A 19,712-nucleotide genomic window follows, 5' to 3' on the forward strand; every position below is an offset into this window, starting at 1 on the left:
GCAATTTGGCTTAGCTCAACCTTTGTTCTGCTTGTACAAATGACCAAACAGTGCACACATTATACAGTTGATCTACTGCTCCCTTTACACCAGAGTTAGCGGCTGGGAGAAAAGCAAGTTAATCCCTTCAATACTAAGGTGGCATTTTCAATATTTCCTACAATGTGAAAAGGAGAAGAGAGGGCAGCTTGAAATGCGACATTTGTTTAAAAGGGAAGATTAAAAAAAAAAGTTTGCGAGGCCTCCCCTGATACTTCTCCAAATAAATAAATAAACAAACCAATAAATCCCAGACGTGTAGATAAATACTCCAGCATCTCCGGGAAGGCGAGGGAAGTTTACCACAAAGACAGGCGTTCAGGGCAATAACGTCGAGACTCAAGCTGCAATCCGCGCTACCAGCTCGGTACTTAACAAAACGCTGCGGAGTCCCGGCCGCCCGAGCCCGCGGCCCCGCGCGCACCTGCGCGCTCCCGCGGGGGGGCCGGGCCCGCAGCCCGGCCGGGGGCAGCTGCTGCCAACGAGGGGCGCGGAGAGCGGCGCGGGCAGCGCTGCGCGCCCGGCCCGGCCTCACGCACTCCCAGGGTGTGAGCCTGGCACCCCTCGGAGCCGGCCCAGGGAGCTCCCGGCCCTGTGGAGGGAGGCGAGGCGGAGGTGCTGCGTTTACCGCCGCGGCAGAGGGGAAAGAGCTCTCCGGGAAACCGGCTCCGATCAGGAGCCAGGTGCTCCGGAGCAGCGCCGAGAGCCACGAGCGGGAACAGCAGCCTCCTCTCAGGGTTAAGGAATTCGGGTGGTCCCAGCGCGGGCTCTCTGAGCGCTGGAAAAGTGCGGAACGGCTGCCCGGGGCCGAGGCCCGACAGCGATGGGCTCGGGACACGGGGGACGCTCCGTCCTGGGGTGCGCCCCGGCAGTGCCGCAGCGGGGCCGAGGGCCGGCTCGGGCTGGCGGCGCTTGAAATCCCCGACGGGACAGCCGAGGGCAGCGCGGACAGGCAGCCGGCTCTCGGGAGGGCGACAGCGGCGAGAAGAGAGCGGGGGGCGGTGGCAGGGCCGGCCTAGCGCGGTGCCCAGAGCCAGGAGCCCCCAGCGGCGCGGCTTGGCCCGGCCTCCCCGGGCACAAAGCACATCCCAAGCTATCGGGAATACGGGTTTGGGGAACAGTTCTCAATCCGGCCCTTGACAGGCAGGGGGAGTTGGTTTAGTGGTCATTGGGAAAGGAACAAAATCCTTTTGAAAGGGCGCTAAGTAGTTTCACGCCAAAGTGGCAGATTTGGTGAAGAATGTGGGGTGGGACAAAGCCCAGCCGTTCCCAGAGCGGCCGGAGCTATTCGGGAAACCGCACCGAGAATTCAAGCACACAGAAAAGCAGGAGACCCCAAGTACCTTGGCCTCCATCTCCTCAGCCCCTGAGAAGCAGAAGAAGCAGAACCATTACAAAAAAAAACAAAAAAAAACAAAAAAAAAACAAAAAAAAAAACGAGGGCAAGGCTTAGCCGAAACGCAGCCGCAACCAACAGCCTGCAGTTGACTTTCCAAAACGGGGGAAGCTTGCTCAGACACTGGCATTGTGTTTCGCAGCCTAGGAAACCCTAAGAAGCTGGTACTTCCCCCCTCCTCTTTTCTCCCAACTGGTTTGTAAATATTAACAAGGTTGTGAGTATTCTCTCACACAGAGTGGGTTTTTTTATCCTTGGAAAACTTCTTGGCTTCCCCCCACAGCCCCTCTCCCACTCCTCCCCTCTGCAAAGCTACACACCTGCTTGCAGCCACAAGGATTCAAAATCAATATTGTATTTGTCACTTTTCTGTCTCCTTTTCCTCTCTCAACAGCCCTGCTTGCCACTGAGGCGAATTGTGGATTTATGGAGGAAAATTAGCATAAATTATTACCAAATCTGTAAACGTGTGTGGTCTTGCTTGTGGGAAAGAGGGCTATTGCAAACCTTCCATGCAGAAAGGTGGTCCATGATGGGCTCCATGCAAGGCCTGAATGGCTCTTGTATGAAATAGATTTCCATTGGGTTTGAACATTGATATAATTGACTTATGTGTATTTTATATAGTTTTCCCAACACTTCCTCTGAGCCCCTTATTTGAATTAGACTTCAGAAAAACGTCTATTTGTTTTGGTTTTCCACACAATGGATTTGGATTCACTTCACCTTCTCCTCCTCCCTAATGTTGGCTTTCAAAGTAAAAGGGAAATGCTACAATTACCTTTAAATGCTATATTGCCCAAGTCTATCATCTGTTGCTTGCTTAGCATGAGATGAAACTTTGGGTATCAGTTACTGGGAGGACTTCGGCTGCCCTACCCCTCCAATCGCACATTCCTTGCAATGGAAAAAAACCCCAAAAACAAAACAAACAAACAAAACCCCAAAAACCCAAAACAAAACAACAACAACAAAAAAAAAACCAACCAAACCACCAAACAAACAAAAAAACCAAAAAAAACCAAAAAAAACCCCAAAACCACAACCAAAAACACAAACCAGGAAAAAACATCGGACGCCTCACAGCCATACCTCGTCTGCACTCGGAGTAGCAAATGACAACGGAAGTCGACTTTCCTTTAACTTTACAGCTTCAGGTTCCTTTCTGCATCAGCTGGTTTGTTTTTTTCTTTCTTCGAAAAGAAAAGGTACCGGCAAAGAGAAGAGGAAAAGTATTTGTCAGTTTGTGGATTTTCTGAGCTGTCTTTTAGATAGGGCATCCCAGGAGTGAACTTGGGCCGAGAGACAAAACCTGAACTGGGAGTGTTAGAAGTTGGGGATGGGGGAGCTGGGTGTGTGGTGTGCGTGGGAGGGCAGTATCCCTTACACCCTCTTATTTGGGGGCTCTCAACACAAAAACAGAAGCCTTCTGTCCGGTGTTAGGGGAAGCTGGGAGGAATCCCTCTTCATTTCAGAGTATTGTCTTTCCTACCCTCTAACAAATATCATCGTCCCACCATCTCTTACCCACCCCCCCCCTCAAAAAAAAAAAAAAATTTGGAGGCTGCCTTCCTGCCCTGCCCGGCTGGATGAAGCATCTCAGAGCCGATTAACTGAGCAAGGCAACTCCCGGGCTCTGAGCAGCACAAACACTCCCGGGCCCTCTCTGCAAGGGGCAGAGGGTAGCATGTGGCAGGTCTAGCCCCTCAAAAGGGCTCCTTAGCTCGGCAGCGCGGGGCCGGTCTGCTTCTCGGATTCCTAGAAACACAATCATTTACTTATTATTCTCTAAACGACATCCTGCCCCGAGAGAGAGGGATTAGATGGGACCGAGGGCAGCCGGGCTGGGGCGAAGGGAGCACGGTTTAACACCCACGAGGTCAGCGCTGGTCGCGATGTGAAAATGCGTTTTGAGGCTCCCTGCCAGGTTTGAGGGAGCCCTGCTTGATGGGGACCGTCCCTCCGAGAGGACTCCAAGGCTCTCGCAGAGCCCGTGTCTCAGCAGCCGCGCTGCACAGAGCCGCCGCCGCCGCTCTCCCTCCCCCAGCCCGGCTATTTTTGCTGAATTAAGAAGGTGACATTATTCTTCTTTTCAAGTACTTCTGTTAATATTGAAAAACGTGTGCTTGCATTTCAAGCGCGCGCGCTCAGCCTCAGCCATTTCAATATTAATGAAATTGTTTAATCTCCTAAATTCATCGTGTTTAAGTTACGTTTTGGTGAGTTATTGACCGACTCCGAAAATATTGTTAATGGAGTTGATGTGTATTCACCACAAAGGCTCTTCCTCCCCGGGCTCGCAGCTCCCGAGACAATCTTCATTTCTGGCTCTAGGGTGACAGGATGCACGGCAGCCTCAGGAATACACATCATGCAAACTTCCCTCCTGTGCCAGGGCAAGCCTGGCACCTTCCGGGCCTGATCCTCCCCCCAGGACGGACACAGGCTGGCAGCGAGCTGCTCGTCTGGGCTGCGGTTGCAGGATCGGGCCTTGGCTCCCGGGGAGGAGGGAGCACCGTGCACCAGAAAGAGCCGCAAGTCGGCTGCTCCACATCCTGCCTGCTCCCACACACACAAGTGCGCACCGAGAAGCACACGGGCAGGCGAGCAGTCTGACACACATCACGCAAAGCCCGCAGAAGGCGTCAAGATGACGATGTTTAGCAGGGTGACGCTGGCACGGACCCGTTAGCCCCGAGCCCTCGAGGGCGGCCGGACAGTCCCCGGTCCCGCGAGCAGAGCGGCGGCGCGAAGGCAGCTGGTTACCGAGCACACCGGGACCGTGTGTCCGCTCGTGAGCCCTTCGCTTGGCATTGAGAGCAACTCCCGCGTCTTTACACCAACAGGTCCGCGGAACCAGAGCAGCGGTCCTGCAGGGGCTGGGGCGGGGTGCGAGGATGGGGGGGGGACGGGACTGACTTCCCGGGGCGCTACCGAGGAGCCCCGATCTTACCGCTCGAAAAAACCTTCGCTCGGGGAGAGCGGATTTGGCAAAGAGAAAGTCCCTCGTTACAGGGGAAACAGTCGCCTTAAGTTAGCCAATAATACAAATCAGATAACAATGCAGAACAAACAGAATACCACAGCCAAGCAATTTCCATGTCAAACATCCCACTGCTCAGTACTTCCATTTGTAAGTGTGAATTGCAGACTAAGCTTCCTGCAAAGTCCACATAGAGGTTAGTGCATACCTTCCCCCCACCCCCAGCCACCGGGTACCATCGCACTGCAATTCCGCTGGCGGAGCCTTTTCACCCCTCGCCTTGTCTTCAAATGGAAATGATTCCCATTGGCCCAAGGTGTCCATGTAAATAGGTGTAAATGAAACCAGATTATGCCTTTCTCTCCAGCCCCCTCCTCCCTGCTCCCCTCCCCCTGCTCCCAAGGCGATTGTCATATGATAGCAAAGAAGTGGCACATTAATGAAGCGCCTCTACAGGGGTCTTTTCTGCTCATGTCACCACATAAAACTATCAGATGGTTAGAGGAAGGACATGGAGGCAACTAGTTAGCTCATCGCCGCTGCAGAGAAGCAAACAAGCCTCTGCTACAGAGCAGCTGCCGGTGGTGTAAAAGAAGCTGATTCAGCCCGCGAAGGCGAAGGGAGGGGTGTACAGGAGGATTCCCAAAACCAAGCCAGCTCGCTGCCTCCTCAGGACTAAACTGCAGCAGCGTGGCCGCGGAAGGAGCGAGAGACACGCCGGAGGAGACGAGTGGGAAAGAGTCCGGACTCCCAGCTGCGTCCCGGATGCGGACTGTCAACTTCCAGCAACTTTAAGGTGGGCACATGCAGGGGCTGGCATGGAGTTGGGTGGGAGTCGAGGGGAGGGGATGGGGTCCCCTTCATCCTCGCAGAGCCCAGAAGACAGAGCTATCACAAGAGTAACTTCACGGACGTGGGCTCCTGCGGGAAGGCCAGGCTGAGGGAGGCCGGAGCTGGGAGAAGCACATCGCTTTTCCCCCTGCGGCGGCACAGGGCTCTGGGCTGTTTTCTCCTGCCCTCATCTGCGCCCCACTCCCCCACCCCCACCCCCCGCGTCCCCCGTTTCGAGGGCTGAGATCCACCGTGCCCCTTCCCCGTGCCCTGCTTTCTCCAGCCTGGCCCCAGAGCCACCGGCTGACCCGGCTGGGTGTCCGTGCAAATCCTCTCGGACTCACCTCTCTACCCCCTCCTCCCGCCCCCTCCCCTTGTCGCTGCCCTTCTGCAGATCTCCGAGGGTCGCCTAGCGAAGATGCCTCGCCCGGGCAGAAACACTTACAGCGATCAGAAGCCTCCCTACTCCTACATTTCGCTGACCGCCATGGCGATCCAGAGCTCCCCGGAGAAGATGCTGCCCCTGAGCGAGATCTACAAGTTCATCATGGACCGCTTCCCCTACTACCGGGAGAACACTCAGCGCTGGCAGAACTCCCTCCGCCACAACCTCTCCTTCAACGACTGCTTCATCAAGATCCCGCGCCGCCCCGACCAGCCGGGCAAGGGCAGCTTCTGGGCGCTGCACCCCAGCTGCGGGGACATGTTCGAGAACGGCAGCTTCCTGCGCCGCCGCAAGCGCTTCAAGGTGGTCAAGTCGGACCACCTGGCGCCCAGCAAGCCGGCGGACGCGGCGCAGTACCTGCAGCAGCAAGCCAAGCTGCGGCTCAGCGCCCTCGCGGCCACCGGCACCCACCTGCCCCAGATGTCCACGTACAATCTCGGCGTGTCCCAGCCCTCCAGCTTCAAGCACCCCTTCGCCATCGAGAACATCATCGCCAGAGAGTACAAGATGCCCGGGGGCCTCGCCTTTTCCACGATGCAGCCCATGCCGGCCGCCTACCCCCTCCCCAATCAATTGACTACGGTGGGCAGCTCCATTGGCACGGGCTGGCCCCACATGTACAGCTCCGGCATGATCGACACCGCCACCCCCATCTCCATGGCCAGCAGCGAGTACGGCGCCTACGGCGTGCCCATCAAACCGCTCTGCCATGGGGGGCAGACTTTGCCGGCCATCCCCGTCCCCATCAAGCCTACCCCCGCCGCGGTGCCAGCCCTGCCCGCCCTTCCCGCGCCCATCCCCACCATCCTCTCGAACTCGCCGCCCTCCCTCAGCCCCACGTCCTCGCAGACGGCCACCAGCCAAAGCAGCCCGGCCACCCCCAGCGAGACTCTCACCAGCCCGGCGCCCGCCCTGCACTCCGTAGCTGTGCACTGACCCGGGCCGCCTGCACGGACGCTGCCTTCCCCATTCTCCCAAAGTTTCCTCGGAGCTCTCCTCCCTCCCCTTCTCTCCCTCCTTTCGCTTCTTTCCCCTCTCTACTCTTTTCCTCGAAAGCAGAGACACCTCCCCGCGGGAAGCTGAGATCTGCGGTTCGCCCGAGCTCCCTTTCCGCCTCGCCCCTTCAGCCGAGCCCTCCCCTCGCGGCTCGGTTTCTCCCCTGGTTCTGAACTTTGTTTTCCGTTCTTCTGAGGCGAAAGGAACCGGCCCGGCCCGCCCCCTCCCGCCCGGTAGGAGCTGCCGCTGGCATTGCTAGTTTTCCAAAAGTACTTCAGGCATCCTCGATTTGTCGGCGACCAGGCAAGCCTGGCTCGGCGATGCCTCTTTCCCTTCTTTTGTCTGGGGAAAAGCAGGGGTTTATACAGGACCAATCTCTAGTACCACAAACATGGATGGCTGCTGTGTCACCGCGTGAGAGCAGCGGCGTTTCCAGCCTCCAAGCAGCAAAGGCTTGGATCTTGGAAACGCCGGGAAGCGCTCGGTGTCCTTTGTTGGGTGCGTTTCGGCGGGGCAGGGCCGCGGCCCCGCGGGCTGAGCGGCCCCGAGCGGGAGCGGCCGCAGGTGAGGGAGCGGCGGGGGCGGCGCGGAGCGGGACCCGCGGGGGAACCGCGCCGGCCGCTCCGCCGGCCACACCGATCATGTTTACAAAGCGCCTGTGTTAATGTAAATACTGAACTTGCATCTGTACTGTAAATCAGATGAGGTCCCTTTTGCAGTACCTGTTGTAACGTGGATGTTTACCGTAGTTTTCAGGTGAAAGAGAGGAGGAGTTGACTTGTCTGTTAACTTCGGGTTAACCCGAAGGTTTGGGGGAGCTGAGGTTTTCTTTGTTGTTGGTTTTTTTGGTTGTTGTTGTTATTTTTAAATTTTTATAGCTATTTACTTCATAGCTTAAAACCAAACAACCACCATAATCATAATAAAAATAAACCTGTTACCAAGCACACGACCCGACACAGCTTAAAGAAAAGCTGTAGAAGTCACTGATAAAATGTGGAAAAGTAATACAACAGCAGGTACAAACTCTGGAGGTCATCCTGATTTCTGCTGGAGCTTTGCAGACGAGAGGGGGCTAGGGAAACTGTAAATGTTTGTGCATATGAATGATTATAAAATGTGTAAAATGCACTTTTGTTTGATATACTCCTTTCTAGTTTTAGGTAGTTTGCTGGAAACCGAACTGTTGTTCTGTTGTGAACTGCTTAAGTTAAGAGAAAAAAAAAAAGAACACGCCCTCTAAACAGCATTCGTGTCTATTGAAACTGTAAGGACATTTCTTTTAAACTTTTTTTTTCCTGTACAGAATAAGCATGGCATTTAAAATATTGGTGTTCTTGTTCCCAGCATGTGTGTTTTAAGACAAAGGTTAAAAAGTGTCTACGTTAAATTATGAACCTAGTCGTCCAAATAATATTTTCTCATTAAAATATGTAAATTCAGATTTAGTTTCTTATTTGTCTTTTTAAAGAGTTAACACGAGAAAAGTAAAAACACTAGTTCATGATGAAGGAATGGTGTTATTCCAATATTTAGATAATCTAAACAGCCTTTTCACGCAAGGTTAGTATAAATATAGTTATTAATATAGCACAACTTCTTAGCTAGAATTGTCATTATCACCAGTTTAGCAAAGGGAGAACATATTCTGTGGGGTTTATATCTAACATTTATTTATATCTGTACATCTGTGCATACACACACACCTGCATTTGTGCCCTATACACTTATACTGAATATAACCACATATTACATTCATGCCTGTGTCTATGTATACTCATCACCTACTTGCTCCCAGCTGCATTTTCTCTAAAAAGTGTAAAAATTAGTAACCTTCTGCAATATAGAGCAAACATAAAAAAATCTTTAAAGAATTAGTTACTTTTTTTGGACTGAGAACACTGAATTTTTTTTCAGTAGTGTTTTTTTTACAATTGGCATTGCAAAATTTTTTTTGAGTTAAAGTGAGCTGTTGTAGCCTTTTACCTGGCGTTTAAACCTGCTCAAGCACAAGTTAGTCCAACCACTGCTAGAATTTCTCCATCCTTATTGATCAACACTTTCCCAAACCGGTAGTTTGCAAAGTGAACACAATCGTACCAGTTTTTCTGTAATTCAACATACAGTCCATTTTAAAAAGTAAGGGCAAAGTATTTACAATGAAAACTGGATTCTGAACACTTTCTAGCAGGATTCCCCAAATCTGCCAGGGATTTTGCAAGGATTCTGCAACTGTTGAAAATCAGAGAAGCCATCTAGTGAATGAGTAAATAGATGCCTTGGAGATGAGGCATTCTGCGAGCAGAGTTACAAGACAACTGAAGTGCTAACTAGCAAGAAAACGACATTGTATTCTAATGAAGCGGCAGGATTCACGAATTCTACGGCAATGATGTTACAGAGGTTTTGTCTCAGACTGATCTCTCTGAATTTCTGGACCATAAACACGGTAAGTGACATCCCCATTTCCTTACTACACACCACAAGATCCTTGCAAAAGTTTTAAGATTAATGTAGAGGACAATTAATCCAGTTGGGACCTTTTCTCTTTTTTTTAAATAACGGATCCCACACACAGAAAAAAGGTGGAAAATACATGAATCATTGGGCTGATTAAAATGCATGAAGCTGCTAAAGCTTGTCGGATGGGGGACAACTGAACTCATTCATCAAGTCCAACCCACGATTATATCAACACGATCAGTTGAAGAAAGCATTCAAAACTTATCACCAGATCAATGGACACATAACTCGACAAACTTTCCTAAACAAGCGATGACCTACATTTTTAGACAACGAGGAAGCTTTTTCTCCTTCCCTTTTTTCCTTAAAGATCTAGCAGTCAGAACAAATCCTCAAAGATGAAATCCGAGCCCGACTAACAAGATGAAGCTGCACTTTCAGAGTATTTTTTTAAAACCATATAGTAACGGCGGAGATAAAGATCTGAAACGATCATACCCCAAAGCAAAATACTTTCAAAAGGTGCGATAGGTTTCTCGCTGCATAAGGCGAGTGTGTGACTCGCCACCGTACGTTTAAAGTGCCATTTTCGCCTTTATCTCTGCGATTGTCCGAGACTGCCCCAGCCCGGGGACCCTCTGCTCTCCGCGCCCTCTCCCTCCCGCGGCCCCCAGCCCGCGGAGCCGCCGCGCAGCTCCGCGCATCTCCGCCCGCTTCCCCAAATGTTGCGATGCTGATTTCAAACAAATACGCGGCTCAGCGCGTCGCTTGAATTTACTGCTTTGACTTGTTAAATCTCCCTAATGGCTCAAGTCCAATGTCAATAAACACAGATCTGAAATAGAGCAGCAACAGAAAACAGCGCGGAGGGAAGGGGCGGATGGGGGGGCGAGGGAAGCAGCCGCGGCCGAGCCCTCTGTCCTGTTTGGACATTTCCTGGGGGGTCGGGGGATTCTTATTTTTTTATATATATATTTTATTTGCCAGCGAGACATTATAAGCTAGGCGTACTTAATGCAAAGACACCGTTCATTTCAGACAAAAGCTCTTTTCTTCCGGAGGATGGGTTGGAGCCCGGCGGTGCAAGGTAAGCCCGAGAACCCAGCCGGGCTTGGCGGCTCGGGGGTTTGCTTCATGTCAGCGCATGGTATGTGAGTCCTTTCTCGGCTGCGGTTCTTTTTTTCCTTTTTTTAATTTTTTTTTTTTTTTTTTTGTGGTCTTGTTTTGTTTTGTTTTCTCTCTCCTCGACATGTGACAAGACACCACCCCACAGGACTGAATCCTCTATTGAAGACAGCCAGCTCCTTCTCACTCAGAATATTTATTTTCTCTCGAACCGCGCCTTGCAGGGAAGGGCGGTCTGTGCCAGGTAGGGAGAAAAGAATTCCCCGGCGACCCCTGAGAGGGAGTTTTATGAGCCAGACTTTTTTCAAAAGTGGTCCTTGGGAAAGGGAGAAAAAACTTAGCAGCTTCATCAACTTCAGTGCCGAATTATCTCGGAATCTTAATATAAATGTCACTTTGTGGGTTGGTTGTGGGTTTTTTTGTTTTGTTTTTGTTAACAAAAAGAAACCGAGGCTGTGAAGCCTTGGAGGGGCTGTATTTGTTTCTTTTAAACTAACAACAAATTATCTAATTAATATGTTTCAATTACAGCATGAAAAAGAGAGGCTTTGGACCGCCTGCAGTGGGTTTACAATAGCCCCAGAGCCCACTATAAGAATTTACAATAACTTCACATCTGTTTCTTTATTTCCCACTTTTCGAGTCTAAAACTCCTCTTGAAATCACTTCAAACCGTAGCCCAAGTTATGAAATATGGTCTCTCTGCCAGGAAAAAAAAAAAGGTAGAAAGAAAAAAAGGACAAAACTTTGCAGATCGAGGCTTCATTTGCAAGCTAGAAAGTGAAAGCCCCATTGAAGAGCATTAAACAAATATATTAGAATTCTGTCACTTTATGCAATTGAGTAGATCAAATAAAGGGTCCCAGGCCACTTCATTCACTCTCATTCACTTGAATAGAAAATGCAAAGAATAGCAAACCTAGACTGGGCCACCGATGTAGATTTAGCCCTTTTTTCTGAGAGACAAAAAGGCTGAATTTTCACAAACACATTGCTGACTCGGGGACTAGGAAACCAGCACTGAAACCCCTTTGGAATTTAAATTCATTTTATCTTCTTCTCTCTTTCTGGGTCCCTTTGCACTACGGGGCGAGTTGCACTGGCACCCTTGCTTGGAAAAAAATACAATACAACAACAACAACCAGGAAAAAAAAAAGTTCCAGATTTTTCCAGCGAAGTCGCAGTACAGTTTGGAAGGTGACGTTTATATTTGCAAAGAGAAAAGAGGGAAGAGCTGCCCTTTGCCCTAAGGATCGCAGCCCCTTCAGCCTCTTCTCGAAACGCCTGGGCAGAGACTCCTGCCCGGCTGCTCTGCGCGGCTCTGCGCACACTCGGGGCTGCCACCCCCGGGGCTGCCACCCTCGGGGCACACCGGGAGTGCCACACCCGGGACTGCCACCCTCGGGGCACACCGGGAGTGCCACACCCGGGGCTGCCACCCTCGGGGCACACCGGGAGTGCCACACCCGGGGCTGCCACCCTCGGGGCACACCGGGAGTGCCACACCCGGGGCTGCCACCCTCGGGGCACACCGGGAGTGCCACACCCGGGGCTGCCACCCCCGGGGCACAGCGGGAGTGCCACACCCGGGGCTGCCACCCTCGGGGCACAGCGGGGCTGCGGCCGGGGCAGTGCGGGGAGCTCCTCCCCTCTATCCAGGGCTGGCCTTGCTCTGGCTATGCCCGCAGGCGAGGCCGGGCACTGTGCCCGTGCTGCACATCACAGGGCATGGCAGCACAGCCGTGTCCATCTGTGCCACTGGGAGCAAGCAATGGGCAGCAGAGACATGGCCACTCTTCTCGCAGGGGTGCACCAGAGGGTGCCAGCTGCTGTATCAGGACCAGGCGACCCTGCCCTTGCTTCTGCAGGTTTTATGTGTGAAGTTGCCTTATCTGCCATCTTCTCTCTGCTGGGGCCCTCAGCACTGAGGCAACCAAAGCAGGGCACAGCACCTTGGCATCCAAGGTGGGCCTTGGACCTCCTCCCTTACATATCCCTAACATGGCCACACCAACGTGTCCGACAGGTTCACTCACACCACAACTACAGGCACTACTAAATAAAGGCTCTTGATTTTGCACTATTTTGTAGGGCCTCAGTATTAATTAAGTAGTAAGTAGAGTATTTTGCATTAATTGGAGCAGCTCCTCAGAGAGATATTACAGCCAAGACTAATCTTATACCACAGGAAAATGCTCAGCATTTCCACTGCCCCCAATTACCACAGACAGCACAGACCACCTGCATGTGTTGGGCTTGTTTGCACTAACCTGTAGACATTTTTCCCAGGGATGACATCAAGGAACTTTGAGGTTTACTGCTTCCATCCTCCTTGCTGGCTTTAATGACTACTAGATAGACAATAAATAAGTAGGGATTGAGTCCAAAACCCAGACCTGGTTCTACTCCTAGGTGGGCTCACCAGCCACAGCCTTGACAGCTTAAGGTGCCTTCTCAGACTTAAAAACCGCCAGTACAACTGCTGCCTGCCAGAGGATCTGGGAACTCTTGCTCCCAAGGCTGTTCTCCTGAGTCCATGTTAGTTCCATATTTTAACAGTCTAAGCTACTAATTAGGGGGCACATTTATTCCTATTACCAGCAGTGCCACTGTATTACAAATTAAACACGAACAAATACAAACTCAAATGAAACAAGCAAAAAGTAACCAGAGCCTGTCTTCTGGAATACCTGAACATAAAAGCACATGAAGTCATCTAGCTTTTGGCCAAAAAGAGCTGCTTTAAAGGTTAGGTCATACCAGAAATTCTGCTGCAGAATATCAAGGTGGACAAAGCATCCATTTCAGAGCAGGAAATTCTCCACTGCTAGCCACAGATTGGCAACCATTTCTTCACACAGTTGCAAGCCCACCTCTTCCACACCACAAAAGTGCAATTTTTTAGCAACTTGAGCAATATCACCGTCAGATTCTCTCTGATCTCTTCCTGTATTTCTCTCCTGCATGGGCATTCTCTCTGTGGCTCTGACTCCCAGATTTTCATCCCAGCCTAATGATGTGTGCTGCTGGGAGCAGAATACTGAGAAGCTGAAAGGTGCTGTCTGCATCCCGGGGTCTTTAAAACATTTTTGCTTTGTGCCTTGGAGACATCCCTCCCTGAAGGCTAATGGGGCATGAGCAGCTCCCCCAGGTCTTTCCCACTGGAGTGCTGGACCCACTGAAACACAGCTTGAGTCTGGTCTCCCTGTGCTCCTGCCTCTCCTCAGCTTTTCACAGAGCTGGGCTATTCACACCAGTAATGAGCCTGCCCACACACACAGGGATGGGAATAGGCCTGCACAGACCTGCTGAAGGACACCACAAACTGTTTGTGTTTCTTCTCAATTTGTGCTGAATGCACTTGAGCTCTTGTTGAACATAATTTCATAATTAACTCACATAATTTTCAGGTTAAGGAGGTTCTCTGGAGAACAGGGAAGAGGATCAAGCGAGGGCTGATCCCTGTTACACATAATTTGGTTCCAAATTGCTGCTTTGTTTGCATCTGTGAGAACTCTGAGAGAGAGAGGAATTCGAACAGACATGAAAGCAGATTTGAATGATTTCTACACACCTGCAGAAGCTGTTAATAGTAATACTCATTTCCTTATTGAGCTAGAGCTTCCTCATCTTTGCTGGATCTAGAAGGGTTGGGTATCTCTGGTGGCTCAGGGAAGCAGACACACTCCTGAATGTAAATGGGCGTGGGGACAAGCTGGACCACCCTGAGCTGCTCTCCTCACCAGCCAAAGGATGTTTTACAGTACCTTGTATTCAGCCATTCATGATTTGCAAGACTGGCTCAGGAGTTTCTCCCTAAAAATGCCAAGTAGTGTGTATGGCAGAGGAAGACACACAAGTCCCTCGACAGGCAATTCCCCAGGAGGGGAGCTTGTCCCTTGCTTGCCCTATCACTGCTGAGTTTTCTCATCTCTAAGGCCTAGAGTCCTGTAGTTACAGCACAGCTCACCCAATTCATGCTTGCAAATGCCTTATACACTAAGGGTGAGGCTCAGGGTAAAAATTTAACTGCATAAAAATCCACAGAAAATTCCCAGTGAATTAAATAGAGTTCCACTATCAAGGTTTTTTCCGAGCATTCAGATGATTTTCTGATCAGGTAAGTAATTGATATTTCTCTCAGTTTGGGGTCACATTCAGTGGATATGGAAGGTCACATGCAGCTGTACACAGCTGCCCTAATGCTGCATGGCCATGGGCAACTCTGAAAGCTGTGGAAAATGTCTACATTCTTTGTCATTTTTTCTTCACCTGTTAGTCCAATGCTTTCAGACCATAAGCCAGAAGCCATTTTTTTTTTGCCTCACATGCAGAACTTGCCAAAGAAGGGCCAAACCCAGACCAAACCATGTTCCACTCTGCCTATAACAAGGTTTGGATGTTTTTGTGTTATTGTTGTTGCTGGTTTGGTTTTGGTTTGTTTTGTTTTTTTTTTAGTTAGTTGGTTAGTTTTTGAGTCCTTGGAGGAAGAAATGACAGCTCATCATCCATTTTTAGGATGCTAGGGTACTTTTCAAGATGTGGACTCATCTACCTGAACATTACTAAAATAACCGTCCTAAATATTTTTGACAAAACTCTAGAAAGTTTAAAGTAATTATCTTTTCAATGTTTTGACTCCACCTTCTCAACGGTGAGGAATTTTTCAAATCCTTTTGCATCAAAACCACATGATCTGCTTCTCATCAGTAATACCTGAAATGGATTTCCTCCCTCCTTTTCTAACAACAAACAGATCATTGGAAATTCTCCAGCATTCAGGTTCTCCAGGATTGGTAAGCAAAGCATCAGGCACTGTAAAACCTTTGATAAGATCTTACTAATAGTGGGTTTTCTTCTGAAAGCATGACTAAAAGAGCTGGTAGAGGAATTCCTGTGAGGACTCCAGGGAGGGCTTAGCTAAATCAGAGCCACAGGACTGGTCATGTCCACACAGGGAGACAGCAGGGCCAGAGAGGAGCAGCGAGAGCACGAGAGGGTGAAACTCCTGCTCTGCCCCCACACAGCCAGCACTGCCCAGCACGGTCTGCAGAATGGACACCACCAGCAGCAGACAGCCTGAAATTACCTTGTTCTCTTCCTCACTCCTTCAGTGAACAAAAGGAGGGACAATTAACAGTAAATTCCATTGTCTGTACATAGTTAGATACTACAATTTCTCTTACTGCCTATATATACTTATATATTATAAATCCCTTTATGGTAAGATGGTTTGTGATAAGTCTTTTGAAGGCACAGGCTCATCTTGCAGAGCCTTGCTTTTGAGGAATTTGGGTTAGGGGTTTATTTCTTTTTTTTTTTTTTTTTTTATTTCCTTTTTCCCTGTCAGAAGACATACAAAGATATGTCTTTTTATCAGCTTGGCATTACTCTGAGATTTTTCCATAAGCTCAGGCTCTTTTGAAGTCACTGCACAGGAATCACCAGGGGCACCTATTGCATGTTCAAATGAAGGCTCTCCATTGGAAAATCAACCCAGTGCTGCCTGTAGCACTCCAATTCTATCAAAGTGCTCCTCTTTCTCTATCTGCATTGATGTGTCCGAGTTGTATTTCGGAGAACAGCATTTTCCTCCTAACTGGTCACAGGCATAAATTATGAAACAAAATACATTTCTAAAGAGAAGTAAAGCCTTGTCAGACCACGGAGAGTCTGACAGCCATCAGATCACACAGCCACCCAGAACATGAGAAAAGAAGAAAGCACATGAGACATCTAGCACTCTGGATCCCTCGTTAGCCCTCCCTTTGCACTGAGGACCGTGTATATCTAAGTGCGTCTTTTTCTTTTGTTCAGAATATCAAAAGTCCCTCGACATTATTCTATTTTCCTGAGCATTCTCCTTTGTCAGTTCCTGCAACTAAATAAAACAAGCCAAACCTCAAACTGTTTCTCCATGCTCAAACTCTGATTTTTTTCTTTCCAAGTAAAGATATACTGCTTAAAAGGACAATTTTGGGGTCAAATGCCGCTGCAAAGGAACTCAATGGGATGAATTTGGGTCAGTAACAATGCGTTCCTTAGTTCTCAATGCAAGTCAGGGAGGTTATGGTTCTGTCAATGTGGATGTGGCACAGTTGGGTAGGAGGTCAACAGCACAGAGTTAAGTACTATTTTCAGCATTGTCTTCTCCTTCATCCTTTTGAGGATACAAAGCAGAAGCTGTCAGTATTCATCCACTTGAGTGCTGGAAATACCTCTTAGGAAAGCTGGGAACTGATCTTGCAGAAAAACAGCAAGCATCATTATATAAGCCTGGATCCTTGGAGTATCCTGGCATAAGGTGGAATTGCTTGTATCTCTCAGAACAGCAGTGGTAAATCCTTTCTCTCTGGAGTGGGGGATGCAAATCAAGCCTGTCCATTTCTTCACAGTGTCAGACAAGAGGAAAGGCTGTCCCTTGTCCCCTGTCCCTTGAGGCAGTGGGTTTGGTAATTTGTTTTGTGTCAGCTCAGGTAATTCATGTACCAGTAGCAGCATGAGGCTTCAGAGAGGCTGATTCACCTCTCAGAAGCTCGAAACCACAGCCTCTCACTGGGCCTTAGAAAATGTTTCACTCTTCCAAGCATGCTACATCATGCACTGTAACCTACCTTTCTCTCTTTGCATTAGTAAATGGTAAATGTTAATTTGAAAAGAGAAAACTTCTTTGTTACAAATATTTTTTCATTCTGCCTAAAGCTTCTCTTTACTCTGATGGAATTATGATTGACTTATATTGTCTGTATGGAGGCAAACCCTCCTAATACACTGCTTTAGCTAGAGTAAACGGACTGAACAAATCTCTATAGCAAGCTACCAAAGCCTGCTTTGTGTGCTCCTTATTTCTGCCCAGCAGAGCTGGTGTCATTTCAGCTGTGCAGAGCAAGACTATCAAACACAAATTCATGTACAAAGTTCCTGTGCTGCCAAGGTGGGTATGCAAGTACTCACTATGTGCACAGAAAGCATCAAGCCCATTAGGCTCAAGCAAATGGACATGAAAATGCCACCAATTTTGGTTTTGCTTCAAAATAAAACCATATTTCTCAATCCTTGTGGACAGTTCAAAACTTTGGTGCCATCTATTTATTTGTTCCTTGCAAGGCAGCCAGCAATGCAATGAAGCATATACAATTGTGTAAACCAAAGGATTCAGACTATCCTTGGATGTTTCCATTTAATCTTTCACTTGCTGGCATTGAGTAATTAACACAAAATCACTGGAAAAATGAACAGTTTGAAAAAGATCTGCTAAAATATCGATTTTAATTGTTTTCTCAACTAGTGGCAGCATCCAGACCAAGCCACAAAGAAAACTTTATTTTTTTCTTACAGGCCCTCTCCATGACCTTGTTGGGAACAGCACAAGGATTTCATTCTGGAAGTTCTGTAAGGAGCTGTTAGTACTGGCACTCAGGGATCTTTCTCTGGACACAGAAGCTTTTCAAGATTGTACATTCCCATTCTTTATGCTGTTATCCTTTCAGTCCACAATACATCTCCCATTGATCTCAGTGGGGATGGCTGTCAGAGAGCAGTACTGAAAAGCACACTGTAGTGTAAGCACTGGAATAAATTTACCTGATACCCTACAGATAATGGTCTTTGTTCCCTAAACTACACCTGCCTGAAGAGCCCTCCTCCCTTATTTCTGTATGATAACCTACCCAACAAGAGCAGAGGGAACAGAGCTGCCTGCTGACTTGTCAGAGGAGGCTCCACTGATGGCTGGCTTGTTACTGCCATACACAGTGAACAGTGCTTGGGTTCAGACTGCTTTCCCTCTGGGACTAATTTGAGCCTATCTTTTCTATCTAGTCAACCTTTTAAGAAGCCATTTAAGAGAACACTTTAAAAAAACTAAGGAACTCAATTAGTAGAAAGAGAAGTTTCACTCTCTCAATTTTGACTGAAGCTGGCCAAAACATTCAGCATTGCTTGGGTTGAGAGAACAGGCATAAAATATATTCTCTTAAGCCTCACTTCTTCAGCAAACCAGGATAAAACTTCCAAATTTAGTTAATACCACCAAATTCCATGTAGTCACTAGGATTGCCTGGGAAATATTCTCTACCTCCACAACCATCTAAAAAAATCAAAGTAACACATCAATCTCATCACCAAATTGAAGCAATTCTGTTCAGCCTCTAGTTTGTGATCTGAATGATGCAATTTTCAAATGTATTTTCTCCTTGTCCTACTCTTTGTCTTAACTCCTTTGAACTCCTTGTTCAATACCAGCAGATTAATATTGCATCTTACAAAGAGGAATTAGGATGGATTTCATTAATGCTAACAACTTGGCTATGATCTCACCATATGAATATACCATAAGTAAAACATTTTTTATGCCAAATCTTGGGCTTATGAAACACTGAATTATTTTGCTCAAAATCCCTGTCAAGTTTCCATTAATTACTGATAAATGCTAAAATGGTGCAGCAAATAATCTCCTCCCATTTGGAACATGTGTACTCCCTTTGGGACTGGCCTATTTACAACAGCTATGATGTTCCACAGGCTTGGAAAGAACATGAGATTTCTTTCCTTCATGCTCTGAAAGCATTCAGACTTTTTTTTAAGGGTGGGTTTGTTTTTTTTTCAAATTTCAGTTTTCCTACATTTCCCATCACAGGCTTGCAAGTTTTTTCTCCTTTGATCTGAGAACAGACCAACCCTCTACAGGCAAAGAATCACCTCTCCTCCATGTGTGCATGGATATTTTAACTTGCCCCCCAGTTGTTATAGGTTTATCAGGTTCAGATATCTAATCTCTGGGAGACTCTGCTCTCTGCATCAACACTCATTCCACTGGTAACATGATTCATTATTTATTTAGAGGGCAGGAAAATGTGAATTTGTGGCCTAAACCTGAGTCTGAACATTTGTGATTAGAGACAGAACTATTCCACTTAGAAAGAGGAATGTCCTGCTTTTAAGGAGCAACAAATATCAATTTATTGTTGCTGAGATCCCAATTATTGTTCAGTACCTGTGAGGAATTGGCAAAGAAAACAGATGTCAGGCTACAGGTTGTGCTCTGTGCTATGCCCAAAGAAAATGTGGTCTACTGAATATTTCCTGGTAAAGGCCTGCCTCTTTCAATCCCTTCTCTTCTACCAGGAGATCCCAGGATCAATTCTAACTTACAGCTGGACTTGTGGCCATCATATCTACAATCATATCTACATTTCTGTTACATGATCCTAACTGCTAATTCTGCCTGGCTGAACAGACGCAGCCATGTAAATACACTGAACAACATCTTAATTCAAACAGAAAAGGAGGCTGCAGAACTTGATACATTTTCCATGGAAAACAGGGGAAAATCCCTTCTACCAGTTCAATGTGAAAAAATAAATAAGAGTGAATCAAAACAAAAATGTTTGGAATTGATTCTAAAGTATCTGAAGACATGAAAGTCATTAAT

At 48.2% G+C, this 19,712-nt stretch overlaps 1 protein-coding gene across 1 annotated transcript; it reads left to right on the top strand.

Moving 5' to 3' along the window:
* Positions 1-5,586: 5,586 nt before the first annotated feature.
* FOXB1 (forkhead box B1) lies at positions 5,587-6,761 on the top strand. The gene has a single exon (XM_036389733.1). The coding sequence runs from the start codon at positions 5,668-5,670 to the stop codon at positions 6,628-6,630; it is 963 nt and encodes a 320-aa protein (XP_036245626.1). The 5' UTR covers positions 5,587-5,667; the 3' UTR covers positions 6,631-6,761.
* Positions 6,762-19,712: the final 12,951 nt, after the last annotated feature.

Source organism: Molothrus ater, chromosome 13 (genome assembly GCF_012460135.2).
Source record: "Molothrus ater isolate BHLD 08-10-18 breed brown headed cowbird chromosome 13, BPBGC_Mater_1.1, whole genome shotgun sequence".
NCBI lineage: Eukaryota > Metazoa > Chordata > Aves > Passeriformes > Icteridae > Molothrus > Molothrus ater.